Source organism: Hyperolius riggenbachi, chromosome 2 (assembly GCF_040937935.1).
Source record: "Hyperolius riggenbachi isolate aHypRig1 chromosome 2, aHypRig1.pri, whole genome shotgun sequence".
Classification (NCBI taxonomy): Eukaryota; Metazoa; Chordata; class Amphibia; order Anura; family Hyperoliidae; genus Hyperolius; species Hyperolius riggenbachi.
The window spans coordinates 431,057,175-431,080,990 of NC_090647.1; the positions used below are offsets into that span (position 1 = coordinate 431,057,175).

General features: G+C 42.1%; 2 protein-coding genes across 4 annotated transcripts in view; one reads left to right on the forward strand and one right to left on the reverse strand.

Moving 5' to 3' along the window:
* The window catches only part of AKAP17A (A-kinase anchoring protein 17A), a 126,835-nt gene that overhangs the window by 37,152 nt on the left and 65,867 nt on the right, over positions 1-23,816 (forward strand). The gene's annotated exons all lie outside the window — the stretch shown is intronic.
* LOC137546914 (acetylserotonin O-methyltransferase-like) overlaps positions 6,154-23,816 on the reverse strand; it is a 66,446-nt gene continuing 48,783 nt past the window's right edge. For all 3 annotated transcript variants that reach the window (XM_068269944.1, XM_068269945.1, XM_068269946.1), the window contains 3 exons: positions 22,277-22,417; positions 17,092-17,214; positions 6,154-6,460 (listed from right to left, as the gene is read on the reverse strand). In XM_068269944.1, the coding sequence (XP_068126045.1) occupies positions 6,249-6,460; positions 17,092-17,214; positions 22,277-22,417 (476 nt within the window). In that variant the 3' untranslated portion in view covers positions 6,154-6,248. The remainder of the gene's footprint in view (positions 6,461-17,091; positions 17,215-22,276; positions 22,418-23,816) is intronic.

The following is a 23,816-nucleotide window of genomic DNA, read 5'->3' on the forward strand; positions in this document are numbered from 1 at the left end:
TAAAGAGGAACTCCAGTGAAAATAATTTAATTTAAAAAAAAAGTGCTTCATTTTTACAATAATTATGTATGAATGATTTAGCCATTGTTTTCCCATTATAAAATCTTTCCTCTCCTTGATTTACATTCTGACATTTACCACATGGTGAAATTTTTACTGCTGGCAGGGGATGTCAGTGGAAGGAGATGCTTGCTTTTTTGGCAGTTGTACCCAGTTGTAAATAGCTGTTATTTCCCACAATGCAATGAGGTTCACAGACAGGAAACAGTCAGGATCATGGTCCTGACATCACACAGTGGGAGGGGTTTCACCACAATATCAGCCATACAAAGCCCCCTGATCATCCGTTTGTGAAAAAGAAAAGATTTCTCATGGGAAAGGGGGTATCAGCTACTGATTGGGATGAAGTTCAATTCTTGGTCACAGTTTCTCTTTAAACTGAGAAAATAAGGGTTGCCTGTTCTGGAAATAGGATTCCTGTGTTGCTGCACCCTGGATATTAGTGCACTTGCCCATTGCTTTGCCAGCACATTTACATGACATTCCACCCCAGCTTATCATTATTGCACATTCTTCATTCAATTTTTTTTATAAAAAAATCACAGGACAACACAATAAAAACAGATAATACAGTCAAGTAGGTATGCTGGAATAAGTAAACATTGCGGTTCATATTTTATGATCATACAATATTCAAATGTAGCAATGTGGGTACATACAAAAATCAGTAGGGTTATTGATCATAGTAAATAAACTTACACCAGACAGAAATATTACTGTTATATATTTGAATAAAGCAATGATGAGTTGAGTATATGACCTGGCAAGAGGCCATATAACAACTGGTGGGGTAACTGGGGTGCTTGGGGTTTGCCCTACATATAGCAGACTGTGCTTGGAGGCAGGGGTAGTTCACTGTGATTAGTTTGTAAGATATGAACCTATGTGAAGTGCTCAAGTGGTAGATTTTTTTTTTACTTGGGGATTAAAGGTGCAGTAAGTCCACTCCCAGAAAACAAGTGGGTCTAGATTGAGTTCACTGACGTATACTTGAATGCGGCCACTTGACATGCATGAAATAGTATAAACAGGGAAACAGGATAGGGGTACTTGATGTGCAGGGGGGTTGAGGAATAAAACATAAAAACAGCTGTGTGCCAGTAATAAACTGTTGGAAGCAAGGAGATGTCTTACATTATTAGATAATAAAACAAAGTTAGGTTGAATTAGCCATGCAGGAATAAACTCTATGCATCTTGCAGGAGCTTAGTGTCAGGGAGACTGCACTCTAAAGGTGAACTTTGTCAATGAAGGTTGTAAGTGTGTGAGATCTACGAGCCAATGCAAGTCCACTTTCCTTAGCACAGACTGGGTAGTAGGGAGAGAAACAAATTTCCAATTTTCAGCAATGGCTACCCTAGTGGCGATTAACACGCAGGAGATAATATACCTGGATTAAGCGAGCAAGGTTTCACCTTTAAGGTGGAGAATAGCTAGATGGGGTATAACTTCCTTAGTTTGACAGGCAGTTTGTTCAAGCATGCTTTAACAAATGCCTGCACTAAGGGACATGACCAGGATATGTGCGGGAGGGTACCTGGGTATCTGCATTTTCTCCAGCACTCTAAGGACATTTCAGGTTGAAACCTAGCAAGGTGCACTGGTGTGAGGTACCATTGCCAATAAGTTTTGAGAGATTTTCCAGGTGGAAAGGGTAAAGGGTAGTTCTGCAGATCAATTACTGCTTTTGTACCAATCCTATAGTGTGGGGGAGATATTAAAGGATGGGTTCCAGCTACTGAGTTGCCATTTATTGAGTCTTGTTTAAAGGAGCTAATCAGAATTGTGTCCTGGTTAAAGGAGCTAAGCAGAGAATAGATCAGGGAGTTGCCTTTAGGTGGGTTTAACTTGGGACCTAGTTAGTTGGATAGGGCTGGCAGGAAGTTAAGAGGTGAAGTGTTGGCTGTGTTTAGGAAGTAGCACTATTTGTAGGTATTTGTAGAAGTCATGATTATTGTACATATTTACTGCACATTTATTTCCAGGTTTATTCATAGTTCAGTGAACTTCCTTAGTCTTGATGAATTATAACACTATTGTGTTTTAATTCCTTAGTTATGTTGATACAGGAATATTACTTGTTCACTTATTAACCAGTTAGGTACCAGCAGTCACTGGCCCCTTAAAGAGGAACTCCAGCCTAAACAAACATACTGTCATTAAGTTACATTAGTTATGTTAATTAAAATAGATAGGTAATATAATCTCTTACCCACACTGTTTTAAAAGAACAGGCAAATGTTTGATTTCATGATGGCAGCCATCTTTTTGGTTGAAAGGAGGTGACAGAGAGCATGAGACACAGTTCCAACTGTCCTGTGTCCTGATCACCTCTCCCAGTTGCTAGGCAACGTGAATAACAACATAGGAAATCTCATCTTGCTCTGCACAGCATCAGGGAAAAAAAGCCTGGGCTTTTTTTCTTTGATGGGTGGAGCTTAGATAAAAATGCAGCTAAAAATGATGCTTTGGTAAGAAAAACAAAGTTCTGACGCTGTGAAACTGTTAAAGAAACACCTAGCCTTTCAGTTCTGCTGAGTAGATTTTTAGTCCGGAGGTTCACTTTAAGGACCAAAGACCGGTGGTACTAAATACCATGGCTCACATCACGCCACATGGAATTGCCACTGTCACCGTACCTACGTATATTTTTAGGTAATTCTTCACTTATACATTTAAGAACTTTTTGGAAACTGAGGATACAACAATATATATACCCTTCTTCGCTTGATGTATTCAGAGTGCAATAGTATGCATATGCATAATGAACATAAATTTTCATGCAACACAGGACAAAATATATGGATTTTAAAGTGTTTTTTTTAACTTTGCTGTGTATATATGTATATGGTTTGTTGTATTGAATAAACTGTTTTCTAATACCTCTCAGTGGTGCTGTCAAATGGCCTAATTTCCCTAGGAACTTACATAGTTACATAGTTACATAGTTATTTTGGTTGAAAAAAGACATACGTCCATCGAGTTCAACCAGTATAAAGTACAACACCAGCCTGCTCCCTCACATATCCCTGTTGATCCAGAGGAAGGCGAAAAAACCCTTACAAGGTATGGTCCAATTAGCCCCAAAAGGGAAAAATTCCTTCCCCGAAACCAGATGGCAATCAGATAAAATCCCTGGATCAACATCATTAGGCATTACTAGTAATTGTAGCCATGGATGTCTTTCAACGCAAGGAAATCATCTAAGCCCCCTTTAAATGCAGGTATAGAGTTTGCCATAACGACTTCCTGTGGCAATGCATTTCACATCTTAATCACTCTTACTGTAAAGAGCCCTTTCCTAAATAAATGGCTAAAACGTTTTTCCTCCATGCGCAGATCATGTCCTCTAGTCCTTTGAGAAGGCCTAGGGACAAAAAGCTCATCCGCCAAGCTATTATATTGCCCTCTGATGTATTTATACATGTTAATTAGATCCCCTCTAAGGCGTCTTTTCTCTAGACTAAATAAACCCAGTTTATCTAACCTTTCTTGGTAAGTGAGACCGTCCATCCCACGTATCAATTTTGTTGCTCGTCTCTGCACCTGCTCTAAAACTGCAATATCTTTTTTGTAATGTGGTGCCCAGAACTGAATTCCATATTCCAGATGGGGCCTTACTAGAGAGTTAAACAGGGGCAATAGTATGCTAGCATCTCGAGTTTTTATTTCCCTTTTAATGCATCCCAAAATTTTGTTAGCTTTAGCTGCAGCTGCTTGGCATTGAGTACGATTATTTAACTTGTTGTCGATGAGTACTCCTAAGTCCTTCTCCAAGTTTGATGTCCCCAACTGTATCCCATTTATTTTGTATGGTGCTAGACCATTGGTACGACCAAAATGCATGACTTTATATGTTTCAACATTGAATTTCATCTGCAATGTATGTGCCCATATAGCCATCCTATCCAGATCCTGTTGCAATATGACACTATCTTCCTGAGAGTTGATGATTCTGCACAATTTTGTATCATCTGCAAAATAGCAACATTGCTCACTACTGCATCTACTAGGTCATTAATAAATACATTGAAGAGCACTGGACCCAGAACAGACCCCTGTGGTACCCCACTGCTAACAGTCTCCCATTTTGAGTATGATCCATTGACCACAACTCTTTGTTTTCTGTCCAGTACGATCCATTGACCACAACTCTTTGTTTTCTGTTTTCTGACCTTGTTTTAAATATTGCTTGAGGCTAATAGCACAAAGAATACAGGCAGTGGTGCAGGTCCATTTGTTTTTTAACCACTTTGCATCCAGACCTTGTTTTCCCCTTATGGACCAGAGTGGTTTTGTCGTTTCAGCTATGTCCCTAATTAATCAGCAATAACCTTATCCCTACTCGCGACATCTAAATGATCTAGATATCATTTTTTTTCAAGGCAAAGTAGACTTTTGCTGGGGGGTATTTTGTCCCATGAAAAAATTTGTTTCCTACGCATTTTAAAGGGAAAAAGAGGGGGAAAAAATAAAAAAAATGCATTATTTCTCAGTTTCACCAATTCCAGTTTAAAAATAAAAAGTGCTATGATATATAAAAAAATGCCACCAGTATTATGCCCCCCCCAGGATAGATAGCCAGATGTGTCCCCAGCATCAGCCCCCCCAGTAAAGGTGAGCCAGTTGTGTCCCAATATCAGTCCACCCCAGTATTGCCAGATGTGAACTTCGCCTAACCGCCCCCCGCATCACCCAGTCCCATGCACGCCTCCAGGACTTCTCAAGAGCTGCTCCAACACTATGGAACTCCCTACCTCCACCCATTAGGGCAGCCCCCTCCTTCAACATCTTCAAGAAAGCCCTCAAAACTCACCTTTTCACTCTGGCCTACTACCCCTCACAAGTGCTCTAAACCTACAGTTGAACTCTAGTCCCCTACCATTCGTGTCCTTACCTCTCCCTTTAGATTGTAAGCCTTTGGGCAGGGTCCTCCTCCTTTTGTGTCCTACCTGATCTTGCACCTCCATGACTGTGAACCCATGCTATGCATCTGAGTGAACCTAACTTGCCTAATCTCCATGCTCCATCCAGTCACTGACTAAGCATTACCTGGTACTCATACTATGGTGTGTGATCTGGTTTTCTTGTTTTCCTGTATTGTCATATTGCTGTATGTCACCCCTAAATATTGTCTGTAACCTAAGTTAATGTTCAGCGCTGCGCAATATGTTGGCGCTTTATAAATACAATAAATAAATAAATGTGTCCCCCGTATTTGGCAACCCCCTAGTATAGAAAGACAGATGCGCGCCCAGGATTACTGGCCCTCATTATAGCCAAATGTGTCCCCAGGGATAGTGGTCCCCCATTACAGCCAGGTGTGCTCCCAGGATTAGCATCTCCTTCCCATTACAGCCAGATGTGCCCTCAGTAGTAGGGTATGCCTCCCAGGATCTCCAGATTTGCCCCTATTATTAGTTTACCCCCAGCCCAGTTACCCAGATGTCCCCCAGTAAACATTTCAACCCCCCCACTTCAGTATTCTTCCCCCCCCCCTTATGGATAACCAGACGAGCCCCCCCCCCCCTCTAGTCAGTCCACCCTTCCCCGTGGCCAGATCACTTAAAAACCGCCCCTGCAAGCAGCCTTTCTCACTTCACCTCGTTCCTGCGAATATCTTGCAGCCAGAGCTTCGGTTCCATGCTCTGCAGTCAGCCCTGTGATATCGAACATCCGGGTCCCGGCTTGATGACGTTGTCATGCTGGGACATGGATATTCACCACAGGGCTGACTGCAAAGCAGGCAACGAAGGCTCGGGCTGCAGGATATTTGCAGGAATGAGGTAAGGTGAGAGAGGCTGCTGGCAGGGGCGGTTTTTAAGCAATCTGGCCATGGAGGGGGAGAGATGAAGGATTGCTGCAGTTGGCTATTGTAACGATCATTCACCCGCAGGGGGGGTGTCTCTCTAATTGGCTTAAAGGGAACAATCAATTAGTAATGCAGCTGAAAGTGCCCGGGGGAGCGCACCTGATCGTGCACAGCTATGCTACAAGGCAAAATCATATATTTACGTCTTCGTGGCTTTAATGAAGTCTCAGAGGACGTAGGTATACTGTATTGGTGGGATACATGATTAATAAACAAACATATTTACAGGTCAAAGATAACACAACATTTTTATTAGTCCTAATAACTCATTAATACACTGCATTCATTTTCAATAACTATAAAAGGACACATTGGCTTATTTTCTCCCCAGAATGGCATCATACATCTTTCCAGTCGCTCTCACTTCAATATCTCTGAAGCCAGAGTCTTCTAGGAGCTTTCTATACTCAGATGGCATCCTCTCTTTGCCTTCTGTCTGAAGCAACATGTTCAGAGAATACAGTTGGGAAGTCAGAGGACCACTTCTGTCTTCATTCAAAAGGACTTCAATTATCAGCACTGCACCACCTTTGTATAGAACAGAGGGAAGGATAGTTTTTAATTATATCACATGAATAATAAGAAAATAAGAACTTTTGGTATGAAAACAACAACGTTCTATCACTTGTGCAAATTTGAATGTTAAAAGAAAACATCTGAGTTTAACGACAACATAGCCATTTGCACTTGTCCTCCATGACAGTCACCAGAAGACTACTCCTCCTATCTATGGGACAGAAAGCACACACACAGTTAGAAAGACACTCGACGCTTCCATCCCTCAGTATTTTCCCCTGTGATAGAAGGAAGTGTCATCCTGTTGGACTGTTGCGGACCCAAGGGTAGGTGCACATGTCTTCTTACCTGACTGGGGGCAGCCTTGTCTGTAAATCTCGGAGCGGCAGGAGAGGAGGTGTTCTGCAGTGCAAAAGCAAGATTGGGAGCACCCAAGCCCTGTTGAGGAGAGCATCCATTTTCCTATCAGCTACTTCTTTAAGATTCGCTGTATCTGTAAATCAGGGAATTTTTCAAAAGTATGGATGTAACCAAATCAAATTAAGGAATTTTATTGCCCACCTAGAACTATCATCTACCTCAAGGGGAAATCTTCTCTTGGTTGACTTATACAGTATGAGTTAATTTTGTGCCTGGTTCCTTCCACTCCTGAGAAATCAAATTTAACATAGATTTAAATATGGGGAAAGAGGGAGGTTTATATGCCTGATGTTCCGCAAACATTTCATCTTTAGCTGACAACTCTTTAGGGGTCTCCACAGGCAAATTAAGTGAAGAACGTATAATTTTCAAGAGCTCATCCATCTTTTCAGGAATACGTTTAAATTTACCCTTAATTAGCAATTTAGGACTCTCCTCATCCTGGACCTAAAAAGCCCCTGCCCCCTCCATATCGTCTGAAGAGGATTCCTCTTCCTGCACACCTGAAGTACCCTGCACCTCAGATTGGGGTACAGAAGGCTGAGGAAAGAAGTATAAGTATTTTTAAGATCTTTTTTTAAAATGCTGCAAACGTTTAAATGAGGCAGAATTTTCCTCATTAATAATTGTAGCTGTACAAGAGTGACATAAAGGCTTGTCATAAAATAATAATCTTTTTTTTACACACACCACAAGATTTGTTATGATTTTTTTCTGTGGCTTTTTTGGGTGCCTCCTGCAACACTAAACCTGACCCTAACTGCACCTTCTAGACATATAGCAGCTGCAGACCAGGCTTACCCCACCAGTAGTTGGTAGCTGAGTCCCTGCACTGAGACAGAGCGTCCACTATGGTTTCAGAGGCATAATGGTAAAAATAAAACATGCAGCTTTCTTTAACTTTAGTCTGTCATAGGAGGTCATAACTCACCCTGCTGGTGTTCAGCATCCTTCGGCAGCCACTTTCTGTTCCCCCCGCCCCCAATGTTATTTTTTTTTCAGAGAAAAAATGTTGTCTGTCCCTCATACAGCATGTGCAGACATTTCTTTTAACTGCTGTGGTGACTATCAGTGCAGGACTCTGTGATAAGTTATGATTCAATCAGACAACAGATCAGCCACTGCCTGCTTGAACAGACTGGCACTCAGAGTCCTCCAATGACCTCTCTCCCAGCAGATCTTCCTATGGGCAGAGGAGAATCTTCTCTCCCTGAGAGCTGTTCACCTAAAATGACGGGAGAACACAGTCACAGACTTTCTAAGTCATTAGATCCTTCTGTTATGTGCTTGAACAGGGAGGTCTTTGGCCAGATGGGGACATCGATGGGGGCGGCGTGTGCCCCGGCATATGCATGCCTGCATCTGGGCCTTTGGGAGAGACAAGATGTCTACCCAAGCCCAGATTTCGGGGCACATGTCGCCCTCTGGATAAGGTATATTGATGACGCCTTAATAGTATGGACGGGAACGGAAGATGAACTGCGAGCATTCATTGATCAACTCAACTGTAACAGGAGAAACATACGTCTAACATACACAGTTGATGCGTCTGAGATATCGTTCTTGGACCTAAAATTGATGTTCGATGATGGTCTCATAAGGACATCAACGTATCGGAAGCCGACGGCAGGCAACAGCATCTTGCATGCTACAAGTCATCATCCCCCTGCCCTGCTCAGATCAATCCCCTATAGTCAGTTCCTGCGACTACGCAGGAACTGTTCATCGGATGAGCAGTTTAAAATTGAAACTAGAGCTATGTATACACGCTTTAGAGAGCGAGGATATTCCCACAGACTATTGAAGTCAGCGATGAGAAAAGCTTGGGGGAAGCCAAGAGAGGAGTTGCTGTCATCGAGACCTAAAATCCCAAGAGAGACCCAATTTATGAGGATCACTACCACTTATGGCACACATTGGAGTGACCTAGGTGAACTCCTTACAAAACATTGGGGTATTCTACGAGCAAGTCCAGAGATATCGAAGATTGTAGGACCCAGACCACTATTGACTGCTAAAAAAGCTCATAATCTAAAAGATAAGCTAGTTAGAAGTGAATATAGACCATCCCAAAATGGAACTAACTGGCTGCGAAGTCAAGCAGCCAAAGGAATGTTCCGTTGTGGAAGATGCAAAATGTGTCCCTACGTTGACAAAACCAAAAACTTCAAAGATAGCAGTGGATCCCAGACTTTCAACATTAGGGAGTTCTTGAACTGCAATACAGAACGTGTAGTCTATGTAGTGGAGTGTCCGTGTCAGATGTTATATGTTGGTAAAACAGAAAGAGAACTAAAAGAGAGAATCCTTGAACATTTTAGAGAAATAGAAGATGGAGATGTTCAAATGCCACTATATGAACATTATAGACAGGTACACGGATCCTCCCTAGCGGGAACCAAAGTAAAAGCCATATATAAACTAAATTTGTCAGAGAGAAGGGGTGACTTCAAGGACATATTGCTAGCTAAAGAAAGTATGTGGATATATAAATTAAACACAATGGTACCCTATGGGTTCAATTCTGAATTAGACTTAACCCCATTTCTCAGACAGATTACATATAATAAATAAATCAATAGTAATATGGCCCTTAAGACTAAGCATGGTATGAATGAAAAAATGTTTGAGAAGGAAATGGCTAACTATGAGAAAATGAGACGGCCATTACAATTATTAGGTGAGACTCCAGTCCAATTATATATAAAATCTAAAGTAGAAAGAATCTACACTGTACTATGCGCTTGAAGCAAACATCTGTGTATAAATTGGAACTGTTATCTAAAGAGAAAAGGTCCAGAAGTGCAATAAACGTAGTTACTATAATTACCTCCTTTGAATGGAAAGAAACCTCTTCACATGCCACTAGATGGCAGTAGAAATCATGAGGCCATGCCAAGGAACTATTAGATTGGCTGCACGCATGGGATGTTGCCATGGTGATGTCTGATACGGAAGAAGCCATCTGTTGACCTACATGAAAGGCGGAACTATATGTGTGTTGAATGCGGAAGAGGCCACGCATTGACGCACATGAAAGGCGGAACCAAGGTGGAGGCGGAGACAGTGGGAATGTAAATAGGGCAGTGACGGCAACGGCAACCACGCCCTGACGAAGCGTCTGATGACGCGAAATGCATAGGCAGGAGGGGCCATCAACTTCCGTGCAGAGCAGCACGTGAGACGCCAGGCCGCTTACACCTCCTTACCTCAGCATACGCAGCCACGCTGAAACCTTTGAGAGGAAGCCGTTGGATATAACCCAGGAGCAAGAAACTGCACCCGCTGATGAGGAAATGGTCGCCCATCGCTGGGAAAAAGGCCTGGGAAGAACGGCATCTCGCTAACACAGGAAGCTGCAAGTATATTTCAAACTATCCAGTGTTCTATATCACATGACTATACCAGCTGGTGCATGCTGTTATGCTGAGCTTTTAAGCCTGATAAACACTGATGAAAAATGCAAAAGTTTGAATGCTGCAAGCTGTCAGTATACCGCTTCACTAACAACTGCCTCTGTGCTGCATAATCCATGTGAATTGCTTCTCTGCTATGCTACTGTGCTGTGTTTGGAAAGAAGTTTGCTTTATACTGAATATAGCTGAACAGCTGAATAGATGAACTGTTATCACCTTCTCTTGCCGGCCAACTGCGCATATATGTCATAGCCATATGGACTCTGTCCCTGTTAGTAGGGAGGCAGCTGCTGTGTAAATGCAGGATTGTCATCGTATGATTGCAGTGGTAGGAGGTGGGCGTCTGACTGCGGGGACGTTTTGAGTCAACATGGCCGCCGTCCCCGTAAGCAGATGAGACCTGACAAAAAAACATCTAGATATTGATGGCCCCCCGTGGTTTTTAAACACTTTCTGCGCAGAAAATTATTTTAATATAATACTGTGTCTGGCTCTTTTCAAAGAGCAAGTCTGTGAGTTCTATATGTGTAATAAATTCCTTTTTTCACCCATTTTTGCAACAATGAGCAGTGCTTAGACCAATTTGTTCTATGTTTTATGAAGAACAGATCAGCCACTGCCTGCTTGAACAGACTGGCACTCAGAGTCCTCCAATGACCTCTCTCCCAGCAGATCTTCCTATGGGCAGAGGAGAATCTTCTCTCCCTGAGAGCTGTTCACCTAAAATGACGGGAGAACACAGTCACAGACTTTCTAAGTCATTAGATCCTTCTGTTATGTGCTTGAACAGGGAGGTCTTTGGCCAGATTTGATCATTATTGGTTATTTTCATACACAAATTTCCTGCTACCTTGGTTCTTTACTCTGGATCCAAGGGGGAAGTAGGTAATGGGTGCATTTGCTCAGGATTGGAGCCTGGAGAGTGGGTTCGCATTTCCTCCCTTAAATCTGATTGCACAATTTATTTAAAAAGTTCTCCAGGATCAGCTGACTACAATATTGATTGCTCCAGATTGGTAACAAATGTGGTGGTATACCCTCCTGCTGAACCTTACAATGGGCCATGCCTGGACACATCCAGCCAGAGAGGATCTAATTTATCAAGGCCCAGTACTTCATCTAACACCTGCCAAACTCAGGCTCAACGGATGGATTTTTAAAGGAAATTTTTACTAAACCAAGTCATTGCCGAGAAAGCAATCTCCACGTTGATAAGTTTCAGACAGCTAATTACTTTTGGTATTTATCATAGAGTTTGGAAGGCATTTAGGGCGTTTGATCACAAAAAGCCAGAGTAACACCATTAGTTTTCATACTTCATTCCACTAGGGCAATTTCCTCTACTTGGGTGGAGAAAACCTCAATGTGTTTGTCACAAACTTGTAATGCAGCCACTTGGTCTAGTTATAATACTTTTATAAAGCATTACCTGATTGAATCTGCCTATCAATGAAGATCTGACTTTTAGATGCAAAGTTCTTTCTGCAATAGTTCCACCCTGAGAGGAGTAATGTGTAACTCCTGGTGACTGTTGTGGAGAACAAGTGAAAGTCTATGATTTCAGTTACGGAATATTATTTTCACTAAGTTCGCATGACAGGCCTAAATCTTGCCATATGGCAAGTCCACTTCTATACTCCAAGTAATATGTAAGCACTGAGGGGTGGAAGTGCGGAGTGTCTTTTGAACTGTGCGTGTGCTTCCTGTCTCATAGATAGGACAATCAATCTCCGACTCCCAGTGACTGTCATGGAAGACTTTGTGAAAATCATATTACTTGTAAGAGTAATCGTAGATGTCCATTTCCAACCTTTCGGACTGATTGTGGCAAGCACATACATGGATTTCAGCTGCCCTTGGAAAGTCTGAGTTTTTATGTATTGCTGTAGATTAAAGTGTTTGTAATATTCATACTTCATAGGAATCAATAAGAAAAATGAAATTTTATATATATATATATATATATATATATATATATATATTTGTGCATAATTACTTAGAGTTAAAGTCTTCTTAAAAGCTTCTTAAAATAATCATTGTTCCCGAGCACTGGCATACGACCTAAAAACTAGGACACATGGATCCATCTGAAAATGGCACCTGCGAATGATGGCACACGGTGTTGCCGCTAATCCGTTTGTCGCTTATCGCTATTTAACGTTAAAGCCTTATCGTTATTTTGCTCTGTTTATGTTATTGAAAAATAGTGTTAACACACAGAACCCTCTCTGTACCTATCCCTAACCCCTACACCCCCCTGGTGGTGCCTAACCCTAACCACCCCCCTGGTGGTGCTTAACCCTAACCACCCCCCTGATGCTGCCTAACCCTAACCACCACCCTGGTGGTGCCTAACCCTAACACCCCCCTGGTGGTGCCTAACCCTAAGACCCCCCTGGTGGTTCCTAACCCTAACCACCCCCCTGGTGGTGCCTAAACCTAAGCACCCCCCTGGTGGTGCCTAACCCTAAGACCTCTCTGGTGGTGCCTAACCCTAAATCTCCCCAGGTGGTGCCTAACCCTAACCTTGACAGTGTTACATTAAATCCATTCACCGTTTTGCAGTTAAATAACGTCTGTAGTTTGGCTTATTAGGGCGCTATTGATAAATAACGTTACTGTGCGCAATAACGTCTGCTGTTTGGAATATGAACTATTGATAAATAACGTTACTGTGTGCCGTTTTTCTTCTTTTTTCCCTGTGCGCCATTATTATGTAGTACTAACGATAAATAACGATAATCGTATCTTTTTAATGCGGCGCCATTTTTATGCATAGGCGCTGTGCACCATTATTCACTGATCCGAGGACACATGGGCCCATATGCAATTATCTTTTTCTCCTGAGTTTTCTCCTAGGAGAACATTTTCATCTTCTATTTACCAATTCTGCCGCCCGGACGTGAAGCTCACGTCCGGGCGGCTGCTCTGCTGCTGTGCCGCGCTTCGGTGCGCTCCCGCGCGTGATAGCGGGTGCGCACCCGTGCCCCTGTGGTGTCCCCCGGTAGCCCTGGGATCAGTGAATGGGAACATGGTTCCCAATAACCGATCTGTGTCCCCCGCAGAAAAACCGAAGCGCTCTTACAAGAGGCTTCAGTCTTTCTGCGCGTCAAAATTTCCGCATCCTCCTTGTGTTTCCGCTTAGTGAGAAGCACAAGGAGGGAAACAAAATGAAGGTGGACAACTTGTGGCCAAATAGTAAAACTACATCTACATATTTTTTACCTTACAATTTACACATATAACAACATTAAAAATTAACTGTTTATTTCCCACACCAAAATATTACCCAAATAAAATTTTTAATGAAAAAAAAAAATTACAATTAAAAAAAAAAAAGACATAAATAGTTACCTAAGGGTATGAACTTTTTAAACATGCATTTGAATGGGGTATACTACGAACATTTTTTAAATTATAAGCTTGTAAATAGTGACGGATGCAAAACGGAAAAAATACACCTTTATTTCCAAATAAAACATTGGCGATATACATTGCGATAGGGACAAAATGTAAATGATGTCATAACTGAGACAAGTGGACAAATAAAATACATAGGTTTTAATTACGGCAGCGTGGATTTTTTTAAAGCTATAATGGACGAAAACTGAGAAATAATGATTTTTTTCCATTTTTTCTTATTAATCCTGTTGAAATGCATTTAGGAAAAATAATTCTTAGCAAAATGTACCACCCAAAAAAAGCCTAATTAGTGGCAGAAAAAACAAGATATAGATCAATAAATTGTGATAAGTAGTGATAAAGTTATAAACAAATGAATGGGAGGTGAAAATTGCTCTGATGCATAAGGTGAAAAATCCCCGCAGGCTGAAATGGTTAAAGTAACTTTTCAGCCCTTTGCAACTAAAAAGGTACCAAAAAGAAGATGAAAAAGTACTATCACAATTATTTTGAGCATTTTCTTGCTTGCAGGGGGTTTAAAATGCATTTTATTGACAATTTTGAAAATATCACCTAGGAGAAAACTCAGGAGAAAAGGTTAATTGCATATGGGCCCATATGATGTCTGGTTACCAGGAGCTTTGTTTGGAACAAGCAAATGTGCCAGTGCTCTAAAATTATTAGAAACTTACATAGACAGTCTGATAAGGCTGAAGTTAGATAAGAGAAGCAGCAAAACATAATCGTGAAAAAAGGCGGTATACATAATAACCAAATGTGGCTTCTTTCATGTAAGCGAACAATTCTAGATTACACCTCACAACAGTGTTTTTAAAATAATAATATTCACTGATAGTAGGAAAGAAGCCTGGAAAGACCAAAGGAAAACTGACTCACGACTCTTACTTCCTAAGAAGCATCCAAAATTAAAGAACTAAAAAATAAGGAGGATGAACTACAGTTCATTCTCCCTTTCTTCGGTTTACTAATTTTGGACACTTTTTGAGTTAGATTTAGCTAGGCTGACCAGGCGTCCTCTTTTGCCCGGACAGGTCCACTTTTTATGACCTGTCCGGGCCGTCCTCCCGGGTCTTTAAATGTCCGGGTGAAGAGAGCTGAACACAGAGTGAGCCGAGCTGCAGAAGAGCCGCTTTGTTCAGTGTGTGAGTCAGGCGCAGACTGGCCAGGGGGGAAGGGGTTCAATCTCCCCCCAGGCAGCCTTTCATTCAGTGATTTAGGGCAGGTCTGGTGTATTCAGGTTTGTTGGTGTAAGACAATGTGAAACACTAGGCTAGCTGATAAAAGTGCATTTAGAGGGCAGGCAAGCTTGTAAATATACACAGCATGATGCAGAGCTTGCCTGGAGGGTCCCTGGGCAAATATCTGTCTGGTCTCTCCCCATTGTTATAATGACTGCATGTGTGGATAAGGCGCACATTTTCTCAGCAGTTACAGTTTTAGGTTGAACAGAAGAAATACAGCCATACAGTTCAGCCAGAATACTAAATCATTGTGCTTAACTAGCATGGTTTTTACCAGGGCTGTGGAGTCGGAGTGGGAGTCGTGGAGTCGGAGTCGGGGCAATTTTGGGTGCCTGGAGTCGAAGTCGGGAAAAAATGCTCCGACTCCTAATGAATTTAAACTGTAATTAAAATAGAAAATATGATAAAATGTTCTATTTCTCAGATAATAGTCATCATAAATAATTTATACATACAGTAATAGCTGTGCTTAGTCCACAAAAATAAAATAAACCAATCAAAATTAGTTACTTGGCTGCTTCAATAAAGCAGTCCCTGTATTTTTAAAGTCAGATATGCACATCTGATAGTGACTGTATATATGATGTGTACACAGGAATCTCTTATATATACTAAATAACATCTATGCTGTAAGTATAAAGCCTGATGTGTAGCCGTGTCACTAATAGAGATGGTCAATGAGATGGAAATAATTCTGCGTTGATTCTGATTTATGCAAATGTACTCATTTGCTCATGAAATCAAATAATTTGATATGTTGTTAAAAATGGTACCTGAGAATGATGAAAACAAAAGTGTTATACATACCTGGGGCTTCCTCCAGACCCATTCAGGCTAATCAGTCCCTCGCTGTCCACCTCCACCACCTGGATCTTCTGCTATGTGTCCCGGTAATTCAGCCAGTCAGCGCTGTCTGGCCACATGCCGCTCCTACAGCCAGGAACATTCTGCACCTGCGTAATAGTGCTGCGCAGATGTAGTACGCTTCCGGCGGCGGAGTGTGTGCATGTGCACTACGGCAGACTGGCTCAAGTACCTGGACTCATAGCAGAAGATCCAGGTGGCGGAGGAGGACAGCGAGGGACTGATTAGCCTGAAGGGGGCTGGAGGAAGCCCCAGGTATGTATAAAACTTTAATTTCATCTGTCTCAGGTTTACTTTGTTACAGAGTAGTACTATACTCTACATATGCACTCTCCACAGAGCTGCAGGGAATCCACTGAGAATGGTGTGCACATTGAACACAGCGGTGTTGTCTATCACCCATAAACCTGGTTCAGATTGTACATGAAGAATGTGTAATAGAGGAATAATCCCCTTATTCCCCTGCAAAGTACCTGCACATCACTCTTACATGTCCCCACAGTTACATTGCCTAGGGCCTGATAGATGTTCTTTCTTCCAGTCTGTACCTTTTACAAGTACTCTTACCAAGGACTAGTTTTAGTCTATGACTAAAGGGAATAAATATGGCAGTCTCCATATCCTTTTCACTTCAGTTGTCTTTTAAAATTCCAAACGTTGGCAGTTAAGAGACGAATTCCATGTTACATACTTTCAATCAACAAGATTGTAATATGCAAATTAGAGGAGTCGGAGTCGAGGAGTCGGAGTCGGTGGAATCCTAAACTGAGGAGTCGGAGTCGGTGGATTTTTGTACTGACTCCACAGCCCTAGTTTTTACAGTGTTCTCTGGAGTTCTCACCATGATTGTCATGTGTCTCCTGCCTGTGTGATTTTATTGCATTTTGTGGGGAAATCTTCTGCGAATCTGATTGCATTTTGTGGTCGGCCGGCCCTCCACCACCATGTGGTCTGGAAAAAAAAACGGCCCTCCATGCCCGCGAAGTTGGACAGCACACTGCTAAGGTCTTGTATATTTGGCCCCACCCATGACCACGCCCACATGCTGTTGTGATCGTCCTCTTTTTTGGAAATCAAAATATGGTCACCCTAGATTCAGTGTGCTAGTCCTGAACAGATGCTGATGCTTATCAGATCAGTCCAATTTCCAGTTACTCAGATAGCTCCATAAACCGTACTTGTACTTGCAACGTTGGCAGCATTGTTTCTGTTGCGTAGAATGTATGAGACAGTTGCAAAATGCTTAACTCAGTCATCTGCATAAATTCTATGAGCTCACCTGATCTGCAAGAATGGTAAATCTTCTTCAGCAGCTCCAGGCATTTGTCTTCCTTCCAGTCATGAATAATCCTGGCCATAATAAATAGGTCTGCCTCAGGAATGGTGTCATTAAAAAAGTCTCCTTTTGTGCAAAAGCAAAGACATTCTCATCATAATATTTGTAAACACTTGGTAAAAAAAAGGAAACCATTTAAAGTAACCCTGACTGGAAAAATAGCTCCCAATGTGGGTACTTACCTTGGGAGAGCCTCTAGATCCTCCTGAGACTTTCCCCGTTGCTCTCCTCCTCACAGAGCCAGCGCTAAGACCCCCATTTGCCCGTACTGCGCAGGTGCAGACAGCTCATGCCTGCCCAATAGCACAGAGCCAAACAGGCTTTGCATTTTCTGCCAGACCTGAGCAGTGGCTCTATGCTACTGCACAGGCCTGAGTCGTCTGCGCCTACCAGGGTTGCCAACCTGATTTCTAGTTTCTGACGGACAAAAAGCCCAAAAAATCTGGACACCCACAATTTTGGACGGACAGGGGGCGGAGTCAACAGCGCAGGGTTATGGGTGGGGCTTAATTGTGGGCGGTCACTTTAAAAAATGTTTTAATATAAATTAATGGTTGCAGCAGGACTAGGGCGCCGCATAGGGATCCCACAGGTCCTCATTTCTCTTTACTACCCCATTTCACCCTCAAACCACTCCCCTCCATATCGATGTCTTGCTTACGTACTCATTGGTGGTGAGTGCACTTCTGATTATCTCTCTGCTACAGTACTGGTAAAAGCCCTGTGTGTCATCTGAAAGGTGACTAAATGCTGTAAGCGTGCTCAAAACTGTGTATTGGTGTTGGTTATGAAATGAAGCCACGCTGGTACAAAGCCCTGAGCAGGTTTATATTGCACGGCTGCCTGTCAGATGACACAGAAAACACTCTCATGTCCCTAAATGTATCAGTGCTGCCGCAGTGGGGGTATGCTATACAGACAAAGCAGTGAGGTCTTGTAGCTCCTGCAGCAATGGTGACCCTGCAGAAGGAATGGTATAACTAGTGGAGGCTACATGGTGCACACCTGTAGAAAAATGCTGATCAAAGGTGGCAGGATGGGGGCTGGCAATGCATTTAGGGCTGGTGGAGGCAGACTGCAGTCAACAGGCACTCTATATGTGTGTTATGTGTGATATATATATATATATATATATATATATATATATATATTTAGCAATAAATGAGCTAGTCCTCACCTCTCACACAGCACTGCAACAGGAATAGGGGAAACTCTTAACATGGCTCCGACGGCCTCTACTGCTGAATTCAGGCATGATTGAACTCTGCATGACCTGATCAGTGGTCACAAGCAGCAGACCAGACCAGAGCGAGCTCCGATGGAATGCGGTGAGGGATAGCATTACTGAGTTGGGCTGCTGTGCTCCATTAGCTGGCCACACGCTCCAAGGTCTAGCAAGTCTGACTGTTTTTACTCACTTGCTTCTATCATGCCCATGCCATCCCGGAGAAGACTACAGACGATCATAGCAGCAGCTGGAGGCGGGGCCCGAGCCTGGGACGTTTTCACAGTGAGGGAAGAGATCTTACTGGCGGGGAGGAGTGAAGACTGAGTGATGTATCGCAGCAAGAGAGAGAAGCTGCAGTACATCACAGTAGAATCCACAAATTGACGGACACACTGAGCAAATATACGGGCAGTACGGACGGGACAATTTTGCCTCATTATTCACGGACTGTCCGTCAAAAGACGGACGCTTGGCAACCCTGGCGCCTACACAGTGCCGGCGAGCTCCATGGAGCTTCGGGGGTCCTAGCGCTGGAACGGAGGGAGGAAGGGGGATGAGGGAGTCTCTGTAGCATCCAGATGCTTTCCTCTCCCAAGGTAAGTATCTACATTTTCAATTTAACTATCTCCCAGGTTTGCTTTAACAAAATGTGTCAAAATAAAATAGCTGCTAGAGGCAACAGATTCATTACAGCTGAACTGTTCATACTTTCACAAATTATACAGTGTCATAGGTATACTTGTGGTGAATTCATTTTTTATTTATTATTTTACATATTACATTTAAGTTGACAGTGATTTCATCATTTAAAGGCTAATGAACTAATATCATACTTATGGGACCCTGTTGCATTACATTGTTATGTAGAATCAAAGAAAATGGCAGCACTCTAAACCAAGCTACAACTAACAGCAAAGGGCTACTTGAACATTTAAAGGCACACACTGCACTCACTACAGCTGAAGCAGGGGCTGTAAACTAATTAGACTTTATAGGAAATAGTACTTGAAACTTTGGTAGAGAGACATCAGTTCTATATATTGCAACAGCCTGCAAGATTCTCTCAAGTTTCCACCCTAACCTCAGTTTAAAACTCCTCCAATATTTTTGGGAAACATGCATACAAATAGTTACTTAGGCGCTACTTACCATAAGAGAGGGGGTGCAGCGCAGACAGCGTCCCCAAGTACTCTTACCACCTGGGGACACTGTCCAAAACTGCACACCGACCATGAAGGAGAAAGCATAATACAATTTGTTTGTAGAAACAAAGAAAATTAAAGTGCTCTTAATCAAGCTGAACCTAACTCACACTAGCTGGGAAGGGCTACTCAACAATTTAAAGGCAGACAATGTACTCACAAAAGCTGTACAAGTGAATGTACTACATGGAACAGTTCAGTACATGTTCTATTCCAATTGTAATTAAATAATGAGGTATCCGATGAAAAAGCAACTCGGCAAGAGTTAAGCATCCCTAAAGGCAGCATCTGACTCCCTGTAATAGCTAACACTGGAATATAAAGTGAATTTCCAAAGTTTATAACTGTCACCATAACAAAGCCAAAGGATAAATCACTACATGTGGACACCAACTCCTGGCAAGGCTGGAATTTCCCAAGCTATGAGAAATTCTCTACCCCATATTCCAGTGGGATAATGTGTTTCATATGGCAAACTAGGAGATTATTAATAAACAAGACAGCATAAATAGTACATAGCCAGCAAAGGGCTACATGGTATTTTTATTTTTATCTCCTCACAAAGTCCTTAAAGTGTACCAGAGGCAAACCTTGGGTACAAAACCCATACTTACTTAAAAAGAGGGAAGCCTCTGGATCCTTTATAGAGGCTTCCTACACCGTTCTCCGGTTCTCAATTGTCGAATTAGCAGCAGGGCTGCGCTCCACTTTAGACTCGAGCGTGGCATCTGTGTAAGCATAGCTGCCCCTGCGCAGTAAGCCAGAACCACTGGGAATTTCAGTCCATTGGGCAAAGAGAGAATGCAATGAATTTTACTGCATCAGAGGCAGTCAGGCTTTTATCTGTGTTTGTGTGACTCCAAATTAACAGAATTAAAGAGAGCCTGAGGTGGGCTCATAGATTAAAAAAAAACGTAGGCTACTTGATCCGAGTGGCTGAGCGGATCAGGTAGCCACAACAACTGCCATTCTCAGCCCCTCCTGTGGGCCCGCACTGGACCATTTTCACTTTTGTGACCTCTGGGTCACAACACTGGAATGAGAGACTGTGTCTCTCATTCACAGCGTGAAGGGAGGCGGGAGAGCAGCAGGAAGCACAGCCAGGGAGTGAGAGCTGCCCAATGGCAGCTCTGGAAACCCTGCAGGAACCCCCCTGGTGGGCATTTTAAACAGGGAATCCCTCTCCCCTATGCTTACCTCAGAGATAGTGACAAATATTGTAGCTAATCTCAGGGGGCTATAGCGCGGCAATGGGGGGGGGCAGAGAGTGGCGGTGGGGGGGACACAGAAGCATGTAATGAGGCAGAGAACATTCCTCTGTGTCCCATCTGCCCCCCATGAACCGCCTCAGGCTCTCTTTAAAGAGCTGGGTTACTCAGATACCAGAATTAAATAGCCATGTGCTCTCAGATACTAGAATTAAATAGCCATTGTGCCCTCCTAATTATTATTAGATCAGTATATTCCCCCAAAGTTGTTTAACCACTTAAGTCTATCTGCACGGATATATACGTCCAGATAGACTGCCCTGCTGCTGCTAACAGAGGCACGTTATCGCATGCGCTGCCATGCGCGCTCCCGTAGCCTTCCGTTATCCCCGAGATCAATGAATGGGAGCAACGTTCCCATTCATTGACCTAAGTCCTCGGCACAAAAACCAACGGCCTCTTATCAGAGACCGCAGTATTTCTGCGCAAAAATAAGTTTCCCGTCCTCCTAATGCTTCCTGGAAGCGAAAGCGTTCACTTCCAGAACTTTTTGACTGTGGCCATCTTGTGGCCAAATAGTAAAACTACACCCACATGCATTTTATATTAAATAAACACATAATTTTACATGTAAAATTAACTGTTTACATCCTACATCAAAAATTACCCAAATAAAAGTTTTAATTAAAAAAAAATTACAATAAAAAACAACATAAATAGTTACCTAAGGGTCTGAACTTTTTGAATATGCATGTCAAGAGAGTATATTACTATAATTTTTAAATTATAAGCTTGTAAATAGTGATGGACGCAAATTGAAAAAATGCACCTTTATTTCCAAATAAAATATCGGCGCCATTAATTGTTATAGGGACATAATTTAAATGGTGTAATAACCGGGACAAATGGACAAATAAAATACATGGGTTTTAATTATGGTAGCATGTATTAATTTCAAACTATAATGGCCAAAAACTGAGGAATAATTTTTTTTTTCCATTTCTTTCTTAAAGGACAACCGAGGTGACATGTGAGATAGACATGTGTATGTACAGTGCCAAGCACACCAATAACTATGCTGTGTTCCTTTTTTTCTTTCTCTGACTGAAAGAGTTAAACATCAAGTATGTAAGTGACAGTTTCTGTCTGGGTCGGGACCGGGTTGGACTGGGTCAGACTATAGCATAACTTTCACTGACAAGTAATTACAGTCATAAAACACTTTCCAGACAGCAAATGGCTTCTAAGAGTGAGAATGAGATAAAAAGGGTCAACAATTCATAGATTTGAGCTCTGGCATACTTAAATGAAGGTGTCATTGAGCAGAGATAATGAAACAGTAAAAACTAAAAAACTAGATTTAAATATAAAATAAAACTGTGCGATATCTAAAAAAGTTGTTTTAGGAGAAGGGGGATGGATACAATTGTTTCTGTACAACGCTTTTACCAGTAGTGTTATTATTTCCAGTAAAATGAAATATTTTGTACCTTCATGAAAATAGATTTGATGAACATTGTCTGTAATGAAATACTTCTTCGCTGTTTCAATAACTTTTGGTAACTCCATCACTGTGACTGTAGATCCAGGATATACAGATAAAAACTGCTTTGCAATAGCCCCCGAACAGCCTGTTAATCAAAGAGAACTTTGTTGTAAAATGAAGGTTTACACAGTAGCCTTGATTTTCAAAGAATGGAGAACAATGGAGACTGAGGACACTGGAGAATGCAAGTCATTCAGTAAACACAGACTTGATTTTTTAAAATATTGTCAACTTCTCGGCTATAAGTTTTTTTTGAAAACGAAGCATTGAATGAAGCCTGAATTGTATTTGTCTTTGGTCCTTAAAATATTTCTAATGTTATTGATCAACTCTGAATTGCTTCATCTCTGAATCAGAATAATTTTATTTTGCCAAAAAGGCTTGTACTTACAATGACTTTGACTTGGCAATTGCTTAACTGACACAGACAATATGATCCAAGGACAGACAATAAATATAAGTCAAGGACAGTATATGAGTTAAAGTGAACCTCCAGACTAAAAATCGACTCAGCAGCACTGAAAAGGCTTGGTGTTTCTTTAACAGTTTCAGAGCATCAGAACTTTGTTTCTCTTATACAAGCCTCATTTTTAGCTGCACAGAAGAAAACTGCCCAGGCTTTTTTCCCCTGATGCTGTGCAAAGCATGATGGGATTTCTGATGTTGTTGCTCTCGTTCTGCTGTTTTGGTGCAAATTTTATTTTCTTACATTTTGAATTTGACATTTGAAGCCTAGCGTGCGCAACTGGGAGGGGTTATCAGGACACAGGACAGTTGGAACTATGTCTCATGCTCCCTGTCACCTCCTTTCAACCAAAAAGATGGCTGCCCCCATGACAAAGATGGCAGCCCCCATGAATCACAAACATTTGCCTGTTCTTTTAAAACAGGGCGAGTAAGAGATTATATTACCAATCTATTCTAATTAACATAACTAATGTAACTTAATAACAGTATGTTTGTTTAGGCTGAAGTTCCCCTTTAAGATACCCAGGCCAAACAGATGTGTTTAAATGGAGGCTACAGAGATGTGACTTATTGCTCCTCTCAATCCTTCCTATGATGCTCCATTCCCGTGTTGAAGGCCCCATTAGCAATGGTGACCTGACTGAGCCACCAACCTTTAACCTGGAGGTACTCAGCTGTGCATGTGCCGTATGTTTGATCCACCCCCTTGTACTGTGGTCTAGATGGGAGTGTGTGCGCCAGTAATGCAGGAGCTAAGGGATCAGGATCACAAGGGGAATGGATCAGATATACTGCGCATGTGTAGCTGAGTATGTCCGAGTTAAAAGTCAGTGAGGCCTCTAATGGCCTTTTTCCACTACCCTGCGATTTGCGATTTGATTCTGATCGCAAATCGCAAGGTATTAGTGCGATCCGATTGCGATGCGATTTTGGTCAAAACGCAATCATCATCCTGCCGCGTTTTGGGTGAGATTGAGCTTTACTATAATGAGTATAGTAGCTCAAACGCAATTGCA